The 19,172-nt window shown below is 44.2% G+C and overlaps 1 protein-coding gene across 1 annotated transcript; it reads left to right on the top strand.

The window, feature by feature from the left end:
- The first annotated feature begins 852 nt into the window (after positions 1–852).
- On the top strand, positions 853–17,784 carry heg1 (heart development protein with EGF-like domains 1). Its single transcript, XM_084179911.1, has 14 exons — positions 853–1,247; positions 5,374–6,834; positions 7,011–8,063; positions 8,261–8,374; positions 8,582–8,710; positions 10,938–11,029; positions 11,382–11,437; positions 11,711–11,871; positions 12,216–12,350; positions 12,699–12,741; positions 12,832–12,869; positions 14,003–14,090; positions 14,374–14,551; positions 16,267–17,784. The coding sequence occupies exons 1-14, from the start codon at positions 926–928 to the stop codon at positions 16,408–16,410; spliced, it is 4,014 nt and encodes a 1,337-aa protein (XP_084036037.1). The 5' UTR covers positions 853–925; the 3' UTR covers positions 16,411–17,784.
- The last annotated feature ends 1,388 nt before the right edge of the window (positions 17,785–19,172 follow it).

The following is a 19,172-nucleotide window of genomic DNA, read 5'->3' as shown; positions in this document are numbered from 1 at the left end:
ACTCTGGATGGCTGGTCCTATCACAGACCATAGTATCCTGGTCCAATATCTGTTTGTGCTGTCTTGCCAACTCATTACAATGACCATAGGAGTTGGCAAAACAGCACAAAAAGATCTGGGACCAGGCTGAAATAATGTCTCATTCTAGGCCTTATAGACAGATTACATATAAGCAGTCAAACTGAAAGCTGAAATCAATAGTCCTACTCTATGACATCTGGATTTGTACAGGTCTCTGTGACTGTGGCAATGCATTCCTCTCAATGAAATGCTCAAATGGTTATTCTCTATTTATTGTGTCCATGGTCATGGAATATATAAACAATAAATAATGTTATTTTCTTCCAATCTATGTTTGACCTCTGATTAGAATGTATGGCTTCATCTGCTTGTATGTAGATGGGTGGTGGTGGGGGATGTCCCTTTGCAACTTTGTAACATTTGCAGCTGATTTGCAATTTTGTGACTTGCAACTAACATCAAGTCAACGTTTCATCTGAGAGGTCTCAACTCCACACTTGTGGCATGCATGTCAAGATTAATATTGTATCTTATGTTGAAGAAATCAGTACAAAGTAACAGATTCAGAGATTCTTGATATTCTGAAGTCTAGTTGAGTGTAACAATAGACTAGCCCACAGCCCGCGGACGGGCTACTGGGAATTGGGTGGAAACCACTATCGCTGATGTGTGTGGGAGGAGCTAGGCGCCTCGGATATGATAACAGGCTTCTCTTTCCAGCACCACTTTATGGTTTCCGAATTTATTGCCCGCCATCGGATCAATGGGTGTTTAGGGTCTCCGAAGGGATTTTTAAAATTAGAAATTACTGAAGAATACAGTTTCCGATGGTGGTTGTGGGCGACTCGGCGCTACTTGTTTGGAATATACTCCTACCTTCCGCCGTTTTCGGGTCGTTTTGATTATGGAAACGTGTTATTTGAGTCACGTAGTTCTAGCGCGTCTTTTTTTTGTGGTCCTCTTGTTCGTTCTGAGACCCCTCAATGCGTGGACGTACACTTCCAGCAGCAACGATATGGATAGGACACTGGTGACGGGGGGATACTTTTCTCCCAGCGTCACGAACTCAGAAGAAATAACTGCATTACCAAAATACTTGTTTACTACTCCGGGAACTTCTACAGACTTTAGGGAGGCATCATCACCATCAACTGGAACAGAACTCCACCACCGAGTCAGGCATTCTGATGAGAGTGAGACCCGGATGTTGAGTGAAGCTAAATTAGGTAAGGGGTAGTAGGATAGGCCCCTACAGACATATGGAAGAGAGAACATCCCCTGGGATTCGCAAACGGGGCAATAGTTCTACACACTGTCCCATCCCTTTATGTGGCACGTATCGCCCGCGGTGACAATATTTAAAGTATCGGTGTTTTTTGGGGGGGAGATAGAGACTATTTAAACGTGATTTAATCATTGTATGTAAAAGTAAACTATAACGGACTGTTTATACACACCGGGGTCCATTTAGACTAAATAAAATAACAGCATTGAGGTTGAAAATCCCAGAACAAAATAAGATTCAACATTTCTGGATACATTTAAAATATGAATACAATCTTTGCGTAATTTGCTGGCACAGTCGAAAACTAACAATTCTGTAACTAAATGAGTAGGCTAGATGAGGCCCTATCTGTGGGCAATAAGAGTTGTATTTAGTTTTCCCACACTGACAGACACACTTCTATGCTTCTAACCATTGTTTCACCCTCCTGTTTGATGGTTTTGATAAATTACTATCTTACAGTCGAAAACCATCATAAGATTGCAACACCAGTGTTACTCTAGTGTCTACACCCGATGTTATAAGGAAATTGGAAATTCACCCTAAGTGCAGCCATCATCTTAAAGAACATCAACTGGACCATGGACCCTGCTATTCACCTATAGCCTTATGGAAATTTGACGTAGCCTAATCTAAGCCATAATAAGGTCTTCTAATAATATATACTGAACAAAGATATAAACGCAACATGGAACAACTTCAATGATTTTACTTGGTTACAGTTCATATAAGGGAATCAGTCAATTGAAATAAATAAATTAGACCCTAATCTATCGATTTCACATGAGTGGGCAGGGGCGTAGCCATGGGTGGGCCTGGGAAGGCATAGGCCCACCCACTTGGGAGCCAGGCCCAGCCAATCAGAATGAGTATTTCCCCACAAAAGGGCTTTATTACAGACAGAAATACTCCTCAGTTTCATCAGCTGTCTGGGTGGCTGGTCTCAGACGATCCCGCAGATGAAGAAGCCGGATGTGGAGGTCCTGGGCTGGCGTGGTAACATGTGGTCTGCGGATATGAGGTCGGTTTGTACGTACTGCCAAATTCTATGGTAGAGAAATTAACATTCAATTCTCTGGCAACAGCTCTGGTGGACATTTCTGCAGTCAGCATGCCAATTGCATGCTCCCTCAACTTGTGACATCTGTGGCAGTGTGTTGTGTGACAAAACTGCACATTTTAGTGTGGCCTTTTATTGTCCCCCAGCACAAGGTGCACCTGTGTAATGATCATGCTGTTTAATCAGCTTCTTGATATGCCACACCTGTCAGGTGGATGGATTATCTTGGCAAAGGAGAAATGCAAACTAACAGGGATGTAAACAAATTTGTGCACACATTTTGAGAGAAATAAGCTTTTTGTGCATATGGAACATTTCTGGAATCTTTTATTTCAGCTCATGAAACATGGGACCAACACTTTACATGTTGCGTTTAATGTTTTTTCAGTATAATTCATCATAGTGATCATTTGAGCCAATATACTAAAATGTGCTTGGCAGTTTATAGCCTATAGTAGATTAGAGTAATACACCCTGTACTGAACAACTTCTAAGGTTTACCTTTCAAACCAATTCATGTCTTTGTTGACTCTTTTTTCAGCACTCAGCCAGAGTTTTAGAAGTGTTGTTACCTCCATAAATTCGTATGAGGTATTGTCAGTGAGTAAGTGTCGAGAAAGTGTTGACTCTTTCCGGTAATTATTTGCGCAGAGTTCATTAGAGAGTAGAGTTATTATAGCCTCCTTGTAAGCATAGGTTACTACGGCCACTGCCAAGAGGTCTGAACCTTCATGGCACAGGGGTCAGTGTGCTTGGCTGTTAACTGCAGGTGCTCTGGTTCAAGCCCCGTTTTCCCTTCTCAATCACTACATCGGTGGCAACAGCTGTCTCTCAAGCCTTTACTGGAAGTGTGCCTCAATCTGCACAGGGGTCAAGGTCCGCTTCTTGAGAAGGTGAATAGTATAATGTCTCTGTATATAAGCGTAACAGTTCTGCCCCGAGCAGGGCTCGAACCAGCGATCTTCTGCACAACAACACACACTACCCAACTCAAAGCCAATGGTCTTAGCCAGCAGAGGTTGGCTTTAGAGCTTAGGGAAGTTGTGAATTTATTTACAGATGTACTCCAGCCAACATGCTTTGGGGCGACTTTCACATCTACTATATATGCGCGCTACAGTCTCTGTCAAAAGGTCTGAGTCTGGACATTTATGGAACAGCCAGGAGACGGCGTGCCTGCCCTGAAACCGCACGGTTGACTTATCGCTGGTTAAAGTCTAGTTCTGAGCTCAACGTTAGCTAGCCACACTAACGCTCTGGACCAGAGCTAGTTCAAGCCAAGGTTCATAATTAAATGGCTATTTGAATTAAATTACAGGGCAGACCTTATGTTATAACAGTTTCCCAATTAGGCCTACCACAATAGCTTAAACGTTACCATGGTAGCCCTAATCTCAGGTTGTATTGTAAGTGGACTGTCCCTTCAATCATTTGAGGATCTCCACCAGTCAAGGAATGGAACAGAACATATCTGTGTCCCAAATGGCACCTTATTCCCTATATAGTGCGCTACTTTTGACCAGAGCCTGGGCCCTGGTCAAAAGTAGTGCAATATACTATGGGGAATAGGGTGTAATTTGGGACAGAACCCATTGCATCATTGTCATGAACTGGGAGCCACACAAGTGGTGGTGCTGGTTTAGAAGGAATAAAGTAAACACACAAGCTAACTCATTGGGCCTGCCAGCACCAATAGTGATGCTTCCAGTCTGCTTCTGATTACAGTGTACTGAATGTAGGGCTAAGACCAGAGAGCTTTAGTTTAGAGGCAAATGGCCTAATTCTCTATGTGCACCCCAAATGACACCATATTCCATATATAGTGCACTACTTTTGACCAGGGCCCATACAGTTCTGGCCAAAAGTAGTGCACTATATAGGGAATAGGGTGCCATTTGGGATGCAGCCTAGGTCTCTCTCTGTGGACTGACTATACCATTGCTGAACTCTTCTTCCCTCTATCTGCGTACTGACTGTCTGACAGTTTGACTGTCTGAGTGTGTCGTTGCTATGTGTTACATTCAGGATGTTATCCAGCACAGACAGCGCTCTTCCTTGGCACTGGCAGTAGGATATTGTTCCAAAACCCTCCAGCAGCATTGTTGAGTCAGTGCAGAAGTGCCAGGCTCAGGCCTTCCCTATAGACAGGCAGACATACAAGCAGGCAGACAGACAGACAGACAGACAGAGAGGCAGGCAGGCTGTCAACAGGCTGCCGCAGAGTAGATTGGCAGAGATTTCAGGCCCCAGACCAACTATAAACCCAGGTTTAGGCCGAGGTGGAGTTTGTAGGCCCTAGTAGTAGTGGTGAAACGGACAGGAACACTCCTCACCCGGGGTGTCTGTTCTCATACCATGAAATAGCCTACATGTGGTGTCTGCATGTGTAGGCCTAGAACTGCCATATCTTAGTAGTAGGAGGCCTAGTCATAGGTAGGTATCTGTATCTTTACAAACAGAAACGTCATTGGCAAAACAATTAAGCAATGGACTTACCAATGATATGTCAGATTTATATGACTTTAATGAGATATGAACTGTTTTCAAAAAGCTTATACAAACTATGAGCCAGAGAGCCAACTCTGCCTCAATATGAATCCAACCGATGTCTGCAGTGTGACTGTATTTTAACGTCTATGGCTTCTGCTAGATCAGGTTTAGGAAGGAAATGGCAAGGTCCCAAAGGCCTGAGTGCACCTCCATATTTAGGGCCCAGGCTTTTGACAGGGTAGACAGGCCTGGCTGCAAATTGTTCTCCACCCAAAATCATTACATCCGCAGGCAGCAACTCCTGACAACGTCTTCCCTTTCAGTGTTCGAAGCCAGACAAGACCACTCTGGGCCCATCTGTTGGCCTGATGTGCACATTGCAGACATTAAAGTTTTTGTTTTGGGTGTCTTTCTCCCCAACTCTTTATGTAGGCCTATGTGACACATTGCTTTTCTTGAATACAGAAAACTCATACCTATCATCCTTTTTAAACTGTATTTTTTTTATTTTTCACAGCCACTGAACAAAACACACATCTCTCCACGGACTCAACCCACGGGACATCAGAAGGAACCGTTAGTTTGTCGAAAGAGCAGATGAGCTCTACCATTGTAGTGTCGACAGAGGCTACCACACAGTGGGAGGACCAGACCAGACTAACACCAGACCACCTACCAGAGACCTACCCTGGGCTCCCAGTAGAGCTCAGGTCTGTGTCTGTGACTCAAGCCAGACTGCCTCAGGACAGTCCTGATGCTGACAGCAGTCTCAGGCAGGACCAGTCGACAAACCGAGGCACCGTGGGTCTCAGAGAGAACCAGTCGACAAACCGAGGCAGCGTGGGTCTCAGAGAGAACCAGTCCACAAACCGAGGCACCGTGGGTCTCAGAGAGGACCAGTCCACAAACCGAGTCACCGTGGATCTCAGAGAGAACCAGTCCACAAACCGAGGCAGCGTGGGTCTCAGAGAGGACCAGTCCACTAACCGAGGCAGCGTGGGTCTCAGAGAGGACCAGTCCACTAACCGAGGCACCGTGGGTCTCAGAGAGAACCAGTCCACAAACCGAGGCAGCGTGGGTCTCAGAGAGGACCAGTCCACTAACCGAGGCAGCGTGGGTCTCAGAGAGGACCAGTCCACTAACCGAGGCACCGTGGGTCTCAGAGAGAACCAGTCCACAAACCGAGGCACCGTGGGTCTCAGAGAGGACCAGTCCACTAACCGAGGAACCGTGGGTCTCAGAGAGGACCAGTCCACTAACCGAGGCACCGTGGGTCTCAGAGAGAACCAGTCCACAAACCGAGGCAGCGTGGGTCTCAGAGAGGACCAGTCCACTAACCGAGGCACCGTGGGTCTCAGAGAGAACCAGTCCACAAACCGAGGCACCGTGGGTCTCAGAGAGGACCAGTCCACTAACCGAGGAACCGTGGGTCTCAGAGAGGACCAGTCCACTAACCGAGGCACCGTGGGTCTCAGAGAGAACCAGTCCACTAACCGAGGCACCGTGGGTCTCAGAGAGGACCAGTCCACTAACCGAGGCACCGTGGGTCTCAGAGAGGACCAGTCCACTAACCGAGGCACCGTGGGTCTCAGAGAGGACCAGTCCACAAACCGAGGCACCGTGGGTCTCAGGCAAGGGCAGTCAACAGCCACTCTCAGACAGGACCAGTTGACAGACCTAGGAACCGTGGCTCTCCCCATCCCCGTCCAAACTGACAGCACCTACATCTCCTCCACTATGAGTCGAGCGGGAGAGAGGACCTTAATGTCTGTGACCTCCAACAGCACCTCCATGTACTCTGAGAACTCCAACTCCTCCTCCCAGTCCCAGGCCTCCACCTGGGACCTCCCGACCAGCCGCACCGGAGCCGGGGCTGGGGACGTCACCATCAGGATACCCTTCACAGGACCTGAGCATGGGCATGATGCTACGTCTGGGTCTGACTCCTACCCCCACACCAACACCAACTCCTCACAGAGTAAACAGCCCTCTGAAACTCCCTCTCTGTGTATATGTATGTCTGTGTATATATATATGTACCGTACGTGTATGCCTACTGGGGAGAATGGGATATGCAAAAGAAAGTCTAATTTCCATTTCTCATGTAGAAAATTGACAAATAAAGTAATCTCTTCTTCTTCTTCTTCTAAACAGAGTGGTCTGGTGGTTTATCCTCCAGAGGGACCAACCCACTGACTGGACCTCCCAATGTGACCCAACAGCAGGACCTCACCTCTCTGGTTTCAGAGGGAACCCCCAACTCCACCCCTCCACTCAGGGTGGTTGATAACCACAGCAGACGGGACACAGACACAACAGACTCTATTCAGCCCTTCAGAGGCAGGACATCCCAGACAGAAGAGGGGGTCTCTGCTTCATCACAGCCCCCTGTGCTGTCGTCAGAAGAAGGCCCCAGCCATCCCAGCACCAACACCTCTCAGGGAGGACATACAGATAGAGATTCTCCCTCCATCCTGGTCACCGGGTCTGAGACCTCCACCGAGTACTCCACAGGTCCCCCTAGCACCCGGGGGGGCCAGGGTGAGACAGAGGGTTTCCCATCGCTCCACACAGAGGACACTACAATCCTTGGCCTGGGTCTAACCACTGCTCCCCCAATGCTACGAGACAGTGCCACCGCCCTGGATGACTCCCTGTCCCGGTTCCTCTACAGCCAGCCTCCCTTCATCCCCAAAACTCAGCGACCGGCGGTGACCACAGAGGTCCTGGTGTCCATCACACCTGTTACCGTGACAATGAAGTCACAGGTCACCGAGGAGGAGCCCTACAGACTTACCACGGCAACCAGCACCACACCAACCCAGCCTCTGGCTACGACGCGGATGGTTCAGCCCAGTACCGCCGACTCCATTGAGGCCCAGACTCAGCCCACCATCATCCCTACCACCACTACCACTGAGATTACCCTGGGTCTCCAGACCTCTGCTTCCACCCCCCAGCCACCGGGCACCACACAGACTCAGACCCAAGGGCCCTCAATGGGGGTGAGCTCCACCGACGTCACCACCTTGCACCTGGAGACCAGCACGGCCACAACCACTACAGCCGCCTCCTCCTACAGTCACAGCGTCCCCACCAGGAACACAGTGGAACTACACACTACAGGGAAACACACTGACAGGGGAACCACTGAGATAGAAGTGACCACAGCTCCAATGGACATCAGATCTACACCACAAACCCCAGGTTTGTCAACACAGTATATCTTTCAATGCTTTGATTCTTCTTAAAGTTAGTTTTGCCTTGAATTGAGCTGGAAAAGTGAAATGAAGATCCCAAAACCTAATGACTGTTGTTTGGAACAATTAAGAAATCGTAAGCAACTATGAACTGCATTGATAAGAGATACAGTACGTCAGTCTGAATCCTGCTCTCTTCTTTAGGTAGTGCCTGTGAGCCCAACCCCTGTCTGAATGGAGGTGGGTGTCTACCCTATGGAGGGACTGAATTCACCTGTGACTGTCTGTCATCATGGATAGGACCGACCTGCAATGAGGGTGAGCTCAACCTACAATTTCCAGGCATATGTTAGTATGTGTGAGCTACTGGTAAAGTCTATATATTGCTAATGGTATTGAATGTTATAGTCTGTGTGTGTGTGTGGGGGAGCGGGGTGCGTGTGTGCATAGTCAGCTGTATGTTGTGTTGACCTGCTCTCTGTCCTCTGTCCTCTGTCCTCTGTCTGTTGTGCTGTGTTGGTTCAGATGTGGATGAGTGTGAGAGTGGCTCGGGCCCCTGTCCCAGTGACTCTACGTGTGTTAACACCAGGGGCTCCTTCAGCTGTGAGTGTCCCCTGGGTCTGGACATGGAGAACGGAAGAGACTGCACACGAGGTACGGCTAAACAAACAGTACAGCCTTTGTTTACAAAGTCTCCTATGACAATAAAAATACAATATTTAGGTCCTTATTTAATATACAGTATAATAATAAATAATTATAATATATGCCATTTAGCAGACAGGTTTATCCAAAGTGACTTACAGTCATGCGTGCATACATTTTATGTATGGGAATCGAACCCACAACCCTGGTGGTGCAAGTGCCATGCTGTACCAACTGAGCTATACAGGACCAGTTTGGATTATAATAAAGTAAGACAGTTGCACTACTAATCTTACAGCTAAACATACATACAAGTACTTTATTTACAAAGTCTCATATCATATAATAATGAAAATATGAACAATACTTAGGGACTTATAGATTAGGTTATGTTATTGGGTTAAGGTATACAGTTGAAGTCGGAAGTTTACATACACTTAGCTTGGAGTCATTAAAACTCGTTTTTCAACCACTCCACAAATTTCTTGTTAACAAACTATAGTTTGGCAAGTCGGTTAGGACATCTACAGTGGGGAAAACAAGTATTTAGTCAGCCACCAATTGTGCAAGTTCTCCCACTTAAAAAGATGAGAGAGGCCTGTAATTTTCATCATAGGTACACGTCAACTATGACAGACAAATTGAGGAAAAAAAATCCAGAAAATCACATTGTAGGATTTTTAATGAATTTATTTGCAAATTATGGTGGAAAATTAGTATTTGGTCACCTACAAACAAGCAAGATTTCTGGCTCTCACAGACCTGTAACTTCTTCTTTAAGAGGCTCCTCTGTCCTCCACTCGTTACCTGTATTAATGGCACCTGTTTGAACTTGTTATCAGTATAAAAGACACCTGTCCACAACCTCAAACAGTCACACTCCAAACTCCACTATGGCCAAGACCAAAGAGCTGTCAAAGGACACCAGAAACAAAATTGTAGGCTGGGAAGACTGAATCTACAATAGGTAAGCAGCTTGGTTTGAAGAAATCAACTGTGGGAGCAATTATTAGGAAATGGAAGACATACAAGACCACTGATAATCTCCCTCGATCTGGGGCTCCATGCAAGATCTCACCCCATGGGGTCAAAATGATCACAAGAACGGTGAGCAAAAATCCCAGAACCACACGGGGGGACCTAGTGAATGACCTGCAGAGAGCTGGGACCAAAGTAACAAAGCCTACCATCAGTAACACACTACGCCGCCAGGGACTCAAATCCTGCAGTGCCAGACGTGTCCCCCTGCTTAAGCCAGTACATGTCCAGGCCCGTCTGAAGTTTGCTAGAGTGCATTTGGATGATCCAGAAGAGGATTGGGAGAATGTCATATGGTCAGATGAAACCAAAATATAACTTTTTGGTAAAAACTCAACTCGTCGTGTTTGGAGGACAAAGAATGCTGAGTTGCATCCAAAGAACACCATACCTACTGTGAAGCATGGGGGTGGAAACATCATGCTTTGGGGCTGTTTTTCTGCAAAGGGACCAGGACGACTGATCCGTGTAAAGGAAAGAATGAATGGGGCCATGTATCGTGAGATTTTGAGTGAAAACCTCCTTCCATCAGCAAGGGCATTGAAGATGAAACGTGGCTGGGTCTTTCAGCATGACAATGATCCCAAACACACCGCCCGGGCAACGAAGGAGTGGCTTCGTAAGAAGCATTTCAAGGTCCTGGAGTGGCCTAGCCAGTCTCCAGATCTCAAACCCATAGAAAATCTTTGGAGGGAGTTGAAAGTCCGTGTTGCCCAGCGACAGCCCCAAAACATCACTGCTCTAGAGGAGATCTGCATGGAGGAATGGGCCAAAATACCAGCAACAGTGTGTGAAAACCTTGTGAAGACTTACAGAAAACGTTTGACCTGTGTCATTGCCAACAAAGGGTATATAACAAAGTATTGAGAAACTTTTGTTATTGACCAAATACTTATTTTCCACCATAATTTGCAAATAAATTCATAAAAAATCCTACAATGTGATTTTCTTGATTTTTTTTCCCTCATTTTGTCTGTCATAGTTGACATGTACCTATGATGAAAATTACAGGCCTCTCTCATCTTTTTAAGTGGGAGAACTTGCACAATTGGTGGCTGACTAAATACTTTTTCCCCCCACTGTATTTATTCAATATCAAGCGGGTTACCTATATTTCATTAGATGAAAGAAACGACTGTAAACTTTACAGACTGTGTCTTGAACCTTAGTTAACCACAGTGTCTGTTTTCCTCTACAGCAAAAACCTTCCTGGGCACGTTCATTGTCAACGCCCCCCTGATCTCCAGGAGCGCCACCCTGCATGAGATCCAGAGAGAGATCAACCAGCTGGTAAGGAGGACAGGAACAGGGTGGGAAGTAGGGTTGCAAAGGGAGGGAATATTCCCTGTGTATATCCCTGAATATTCCCTGTAACCAGTAATTTTAGAATCTTTCAAGAATTGTAAACGTTTGCTAAATTACCGGGAGTTTTGCAACCCTAGTGGGGAGAGAGAAATTACTATCACTGATATACAGTATACTGTTGTGTATTGTGGATCTGTTGTAGTGAGGCAGCAAACCTGTTCAAACAAGATAATAGATGTATTAGGAATGTAAGGAAGGTATAGTTAATGTATTATAATTAATTCAAGATGATCATTGATAATCTATTAATAACAGTTTAAAAAATTTTATTTTATAGTTGAATGCCTCACTATCAATTCTGCGTGGTTACCGGCGCTCTTCTTTGAGTAAAAAGTAAGTTTCTTCTTCCCCTGTACGAATGGCTTTGCACTTACCAATTTACTCGGAATGCATGACAACAAGCCATACTCTCTTGGTTCTTGTGTATTTTGTATGTAAAGTTTCATTTAAAAAAAGAAGCAGGACCATATATTTAAAATGCCTTTATTGTAATGAATGTTCAATAGAACAAAAACTTTACAACTCTGACGCTTTTCGGCAGGACCTTCGTGTGTTGTGATTTTAAATGGACTTCAAATCAAGTTTGCTGTGATGTGTGTGTTCCAGAGGGAAGGACGGGGTTCGTATCTCTGCTGTCAACATGTTCTCTATCTCTACTGATGTGACCAGCTCTGAGGTCTACCACATCATACAGATGTCTCTGAACAACTGTAACAGCACCGCTGGACACTGCAGAGTGGTGGTCACTCACCAGCTCTCCTATCATGGTACAGCACTCTCTACCTCCCTCCGTCCTCTCTCTTTCACCCTCTGCTTCATGAGCCATCCTCACCTCTTTCCCCTTAACACCAGTCTTAAAGGGATCCTAATTTCAAAATGACATACTTGTTTTGTTACTTTGTAAGCAGTCTGTGGGGACAAGGGCAGAATGCAATTCATGATTTGGGTTTGTGTACGCAGCCACTGCCACTGCCACCATCTGCTAACTTAAGCCTTTTCTAACCATAAAACAATGGAAGTCAATGTACAACATTAGCATGTTTTAAATTTCATACCTGACCCTGTTACAACCATCCTTACCACACCCCTCTCTCCTCTCTCTGTCCCTCAGTTGAGAGTCTGTGTCTGGCCCAGAATACCCAGTGTCACCCTGAGCGTTCTTTTTGTACCGACTCCAATGGGACAGCCTACTGCCAGTGTCAACCAGGGTACTTCAAACTCAACCCTGAGGATCAGTCCTGCATAGGTGAGGCCTGGGTCTGGGAGAGGGTGGAGGGAGAGGATGGGCCTCAGTCCTGCATAGGTGGGGCCTAGAAGGGTGGAGCGAGCAGATGTTAGAGCACACCATAGCGAAACGTTTAGCAACGCAAAACAAAAACAAGTGTTTCTTATTGACATGTTCAGGTAGGCCCTCCCCCCCTGTTTCAGTATTCACTTTGGTGCCAAGTGAATGTAACCCTGGGTCAATCTTATGTCAAATTCACTTTAGTATTTTTATTTCATTGTAGCAAGCAGTGTATTGAAAAGAATGCATTATATAACTGAAACGTTGTTGTTTTGAAATGATTGTAAAATAACATTCCTTATCTTACAGAATGTGGTGATGGTCTGAAACGGGTCAATGGAACCTGTGTCAGGTAAGCAATGAGAACTCTAATCATTTAATCCATTGGACCATTCTGTTAATTCATGTTTTGGTCTTTTATTTGGTTGTTTATATCTTTCAGGTGCACATTTGGATTTGGAGGATTCAACTGTGGAAATTGTAAGTAGGAGAGTTTAATAACCTAAATAATCATTTAAAAAGTGTGAGAAAAAGATACAATTGAGAATCAAGACAACATAATCATTTAAAGGTATACTTCAGGATTTATCTACTTCCCCAGAGTCAGATGAACCATAGCCACGGGAAGTAGGGGTGCTTAGGGTGCTGCAGCACCCCCTGAAAAATCAGAATGAAAAAATTAAGTTTTTTGTTTTGTTTTTCTTCAAAAAAGTAGTGCACTGGGCAAAGTAGCGCGGGGCAATACATATTTTTTTTTGCACTCACAATCAAAATGTAGCTCCAGAGCCCTATACTACGAATCAGGTTTCAGGAGTTAGCGAGCAAACTTTGGTCAACTCTGAGTTCAACTCTGGATTACCGGTATCACGTTAGTGGCTCACCTTTTAGCCAGGTACATTTTTATGGCAACGAATCCTTCAGAACTAACCTGCTGCGGGACAAGCTAACTCAAGGCTAACTCCATTTATCCTGAAGAAGCGTCTGAGCCACGAGTTTAGGACCAATTAAATCAGATACCCTCCCTCTCGCAAAGATTGTACCATCATCCCTTGCATTTGAGGAAGATGACTGTTAAATATTTTAATAATCAAATGTATTTTTTTGTTAGTAATGACAGCATTTGCGTTCCAATCTTTACGTTTTTCACGCGATTGTATTTTGAAATCAAGACTGGCAGCCATTGCTAGTGTAACCATGAGTTTAACTGTCAAATTGCCAGGGTTAACGATAATAAATACAATAAAGACAGCTCTTCTAAAAGCCTATTTCATACCATAGCCTGCTGAATTTGAAAAATAACTTTTCTGTCATTTTGATTTCGGCACAAATGAATGAAAATGTGGCAGTGACTCACCCATGGATTGATGTTTCAGCGTTGTCTCAATGAAGAGTTCTTCGGCGTTCGACTAGCCATATGGGACATACACGCGTAGTTACAAGCCTGCTAGAGTTAGGGGCAGGCAGACGAGCAATGTCCACCGTCATAGTACGGATTAAACCTGAGCTGGAATGTGAAGCTGGCTAGCTGTATAAAAGCCTGAGTAGATCTAACTTGCTTCGTAGTACACCACTCAGACCTCCAGTTTATTCATAATGTTTTGTGTTTCTAATAGTCTACAAGCTGATAGCTGTGGTCGTATCGCCAGCAGGGGGTGCCCTACTCCTTATTCTCATCATCGCCCTCATTGTCACCTGCTGCAAGTAAGACTCAATGACACTGGTACTGTTGTTACCGTCTAATAACACAATAATATAATTACAAAACCTAATTTCTTATTCTCAGTCCATGTTGTATTATATTGAGCAAACTAATAATATCTCAATTAGAAAAACATTATTGTCCACACAATTTGGAAATAACTGTTATAAGTGTTAATAATCATGTAATAACGCAATAATAACATGCAAATGTTTTACTCAACTCAGTCAATGTGCTGCCATTTAATTAATATTTGTCTGTCTGTCTGTCTGTATCTCTTTACAGGAAAGACAAGAATGACATCAATAAGATTATTTTCAAGAGCAGAGATTTTCAGATGTCGCCATACGCAGAGTTCCCGAAGAGTAACCGTGTTTCTATGGAGTGGGGGAGGGAGACCATCGAGATGCAGGAGAACGGTAGCACCAAGAACCTGCTACAGATGACAGACATCTACTACTCGGTACGTATAGAAACTACTACTCTGTACATATAGAAACTACTACTCTGTACATATAGAAACTACTACTCAGTACGTATAGAAACTTCTACTCTGTACATATAGAAACTACTACTCAGTATGTGTAGAAGCTACTACTCTGTACATATAGAAACTACTACTCAGTACGTATAGAATCTTCTACTCTGTACATATAGAAACTCCTACTCTGTACATATAGAAACTACTACTCAGTACGTATAGAAACTTCTACTCTGTACATATAGAAACTTCTACTCAGTATGTGTAGAAACTACTACTCAGTACGTATAGAAACTACTAATATGTACATATAGAAACTACTACTCAGTCCGTATAGAAACTACTACTCAGTATGTGTAGAAACTACTACTCAGTCCGTATAGAAACTTCTACTCTGTACATATAGAAACTACTACTCAGTATGTGTAGAAACTACTACTCAGTACGTATAGAAACTACTAATATGTACATATAGAAACTACTACTCAGTCCGTATAGAAACTACTACTCAGTATTTGTAGAAGCTACTACTCAGTCCGTATAGAAACTTCTACTCTGTACATATAGAAACTACTACTCAGTATGTGTAGAAGCTACTACTCTGTACATATAGAAACTACTACTCAGTACATATAGAAACTACTACTCAGTACGTATAGAAACTCCTGCTCTGTACATATGGAAACTACAACTCAGTATGTGTAGAAACTACTACTCAGTACGTATAGAAACTACTACTCTGTACATATAGAAACTACTACTCTGTACATATAGAAACTACTACTCAGTATGTATAGAAACTTCTACTCTGTACATATAGAAACTACTACTCAGTACGTATAGAAACTTCTACTCTGTACATATAGAAACTACTACTCAGTACGTATAGAAACTTCTACTCTGTACATATAGAAACAACTACTCAGTACGTATAGAAACTACTACTCTGTACATATAGAAACTACTACACAACAAAATGTTAATTAAGCAATAAGGCCCGGGGGGGTGTGGTATATTTAAGCAATAAGGCCAGAGGAGGTGTGGTATATGGCCAATATACCACGGCTAAGGGCTGCGGAGTGCCTGGACACAGCCCTTAGCTGTGGTATATTGGCCATATACCACAAACCCCTGAGGTGCCTTATTGCTATTATAAACTGGTTACCAACGTAATTAGAGCAATACAAATAAATGTTTTGTCATACCCATGGTATACAGTCTGATATACCACGGCTGTCAGCTAATCATTGGCTGATAGCCGTGGTATATCAGACCGTATACCACAGGTATGACAAAACATGTATTTTTACTGCTCTAATTATGTTGGTAAACAGTTTATAATAGCAATAAGGCACCTCGGGGGCTTGTGATATATCGCCAATATACCATGGTTAAGGGCTGTGTCCAGGCACTCCATCATACCCATGGTATATTGTCTGATATACCATGGCTTTCAGCCAATCAGCATCCAGGACCCAAACCAGGCGGTTTATAATAAGACAAACATATGACATTTCTCCAGAAAACAATAGACAAACCAATTAGACAGAAGGGCCACTACATTTCTTATTTTTGCTCCACCACAGCAGGTTAGGATTAGCATACGCCTCCCTCTCTCTCTTTCTCTCTCTCTCTCTCTCTCTCTCCTTCCTCCGCTGTTGACACTGACCACCTAATCTAATTTTCCTGTGTTGCAGCCTGCTTTGCGTAACTCTGACCTGGAGCGTAACGGCCTCTACCCGTTCTCCGGCCTGCCGGGCTCCCGTCACTCCTGCATCTACCCCGCTCAGTGGAACCCTTCCTTCATCAGCGACGACTCACGACGCCGGGACTACTTCTGACGCCCAGCTACTCCACCTCTGCCTCTGCCTGGCCAGCCAACCCCACCTCTGCCTCTGCCTGGCCAGCCAACCCCACCTCTGCCTCTGCCTGGCCAGCCAACCCCACCTCTGCCTGGCCAGCCAACCCCACCTCTGCCGCTGCCTTAAGCCTAATTTACACCTTCCACTTCACTCGAACGTCCGCTCCCATCCGCACAAGGTCCGCATCTGCGCACCTCCTTGGAAAAGTGTCCTGCGGAAGAGGAGATTTGTCAGTGCGGAAATGTGCATAATTTCGTTCAGCAGACCTAGCAGACGGCTCAGAAGCTGAAGGTGTAAATTAGGCTTTAGCCTGGTCCCAGATCTGTTTGTGCTGTTGCATACTCCATCCATTGCTGTCCTTGTCAAGCCAAACTTGGCAATGAGTGATAAGTAGTTGGCATGGTAGCACAAACACTGGCATGCAGGCTACCTCTGTCTGGGTAGGGCTAACTAAAATGGCTGGCACTGGGGCTAGGCCTGAAGGTAAATTTGCATCCACTGCACTGGACTGTGGGTGGACTGAAGTCTGACTGCACCAAAAACACTGCACACTGATTTGATCATTGTAAATTTGATCATATGATTTGATTATATGTCAAAATAAATAATCCATAAATTATAAAAGTTACCATGAATTCATAATGTGTGGATAAATGTCTGTTCTGCGAAGTGTGTGTGTGTGCGCACGTGCGTGTATGTGTGGACACCCATTTGCCAACTGCTGTGAATTGTAGATTAACATGATGTCTTATTTTATTTCACTGAAAATACAGGTTGAAAAGAGAAAGCTGCCGAACTTGTTTTGTGTGTGTCAAGTAGTGTTACATTGTATAAAGATATTTAATGGCATATCAGATTATAAAAATACATGTATGTCGAGAAATCAATGTATTTGTCAGATGAGGAATAGATGCACCAAAGTGGTTTCATATGACACATTGAATGGTCAAGGTCTTTGCGGTCTGTCAGTCGGAACATTAGAACTGTTTTTGTAATTTATTTAATGTATTTCAACAGTTAGAAATGTATGAAGACATTTTCAACATGTTGCATTGTCAGAGGGACTCATACCCAACCCTGTTCTGTAGAGAGAAACATCTGAAGTTTGGACCACAAAAGGGTGTGTGTTTGTGTGTGTGTGTGAATCTTGGATGAATTCAGTTCAATAACCATGCTTAGATTCAGATCTCGTTGAATGTTTGCATAAAGATGTACTATATTTGTAATTAAGCCTGCTATTGTTAGTTTATCCTTTTATATATTTGTTGTCTTCCTTCTAATATGAATGGTCTCTTACCTCTGGCGTTTTAGTCAGACATGCGTATTTAATAAATAAAATAAAGTTCTGTACAACTGCTTGTCTGTTGACTCTTTAGAAGTGATCATTCGTGGAAGTTGTATTTGCATGATCACACTCAAGCTCAGGGCCTATATTCCTGAAGCATCTCAGAGTAGGAGAGCTGATCTAGGATCAGTTCTGCCTATTAGATTATAATGAAATACAATTATATGGGCTGGGGGGGACCTGATCCTAGATCAGCAATACTACTGGGAGACGGTTTATGAATGCAGACTTTGTGTTGTTCATCTCATAGTTAGTTCTATGGGCTATGTCCCAATGATCTACTTCCTCCCAAAGTGTGCACTCACTTCCCTTCACTGATTTGAAAGGAAATGACTGGTATAAGAAATAGGGTGGAAACTCCCACTAGCTCATGCCTCCACCAATCCAATACTTTTAGATTTGTGGGAAGTGGTGAAAGAGTACACACTTCAGGAGAAAGGAGATTTGATTATTTATCTACTTTCATCTTCCATGTGGATGATTTCTTCATACTACACCCAGAAAGTGTTCCACAGGGATGCTGGCCTATCTTGACTCCAATGTTTCCCACAGTTGTGTCAAGTTGGCTGAACGTCCTTTGGGTGGTGGACCATTCTTGATACACACAGGAAACTGTTGAGCGTGAAAAACCCAGCGGCATTGAAGTTCTTGACACTCAAACCGGTACGCCTGCCAACTACTACATACCCAATTCAAAGGCACTTTGTCTTGCTCATTCACACTCTGAATGGCGTACATACACAATCCATGTCTCAATTATCTCAAGGTTTAAAAGTCCTTCTTTAGCCTGTCTCCTCCCCTTCATCTACACTGACTGAAGTGGATTTAACAAGTGATCATAGCTTCAACTGGATTCAGCTGGTCAGTCTATGTCATGGAAAGAGCAGGTGTTCCTAATGTTTTGTACACTCAGTGTACCCACCAAAAATGCAAAGTAGCTTGTTTTTAACCATGCAAATGATCTACATGTTTTTTTGTCTGTGTGTGATGTTGGGGTCGAGCTGGGTCACAGTGTGCTACCTGCGTAGACACATGAAGAGCATGAATGAGAGCGGCAGCCCCTTCTCCTCTCCCCGCCTGTACAGACCCACAGATGAGGGTCACCATCACTGGGATCCTGCAGGGAATTCTCTGCTTCCTTTGTGCTCTGTGGATCTTCATTGATCTTTCACCACTGTAAACCTGGGTATTGGTCAGTCTGTTTTCAGACAGCAGCTGATATTTGGCTCAAAGCCCAACAGGCTGTAGGGTCATTGAAGTTGTGTGGATGATACTGTCACTGTGGTACTGTAATCTCTCTTGGACAGATGCACGTAACATAAATGGTAGTAGCATCTGTCGACATACAAGGAATGACTAACAAGGAACTTTGTTCCAGTATGCAGATTTTTCATCA

This window comes from Coregonus lavaretus, assembly GCF_964263955.1.
Source record: "Coregonus lavaretus genome assembly, chromosome: 16".
NCBI lineage: Eukaryota > Metazoa > Chordata > Actinopteri > Salmoniformes > Salmonidae > Coregonus > Coregonus lavaretus.
This window is presented reverse-complemented; position numbering and strand designations above follow the sequence as displayed.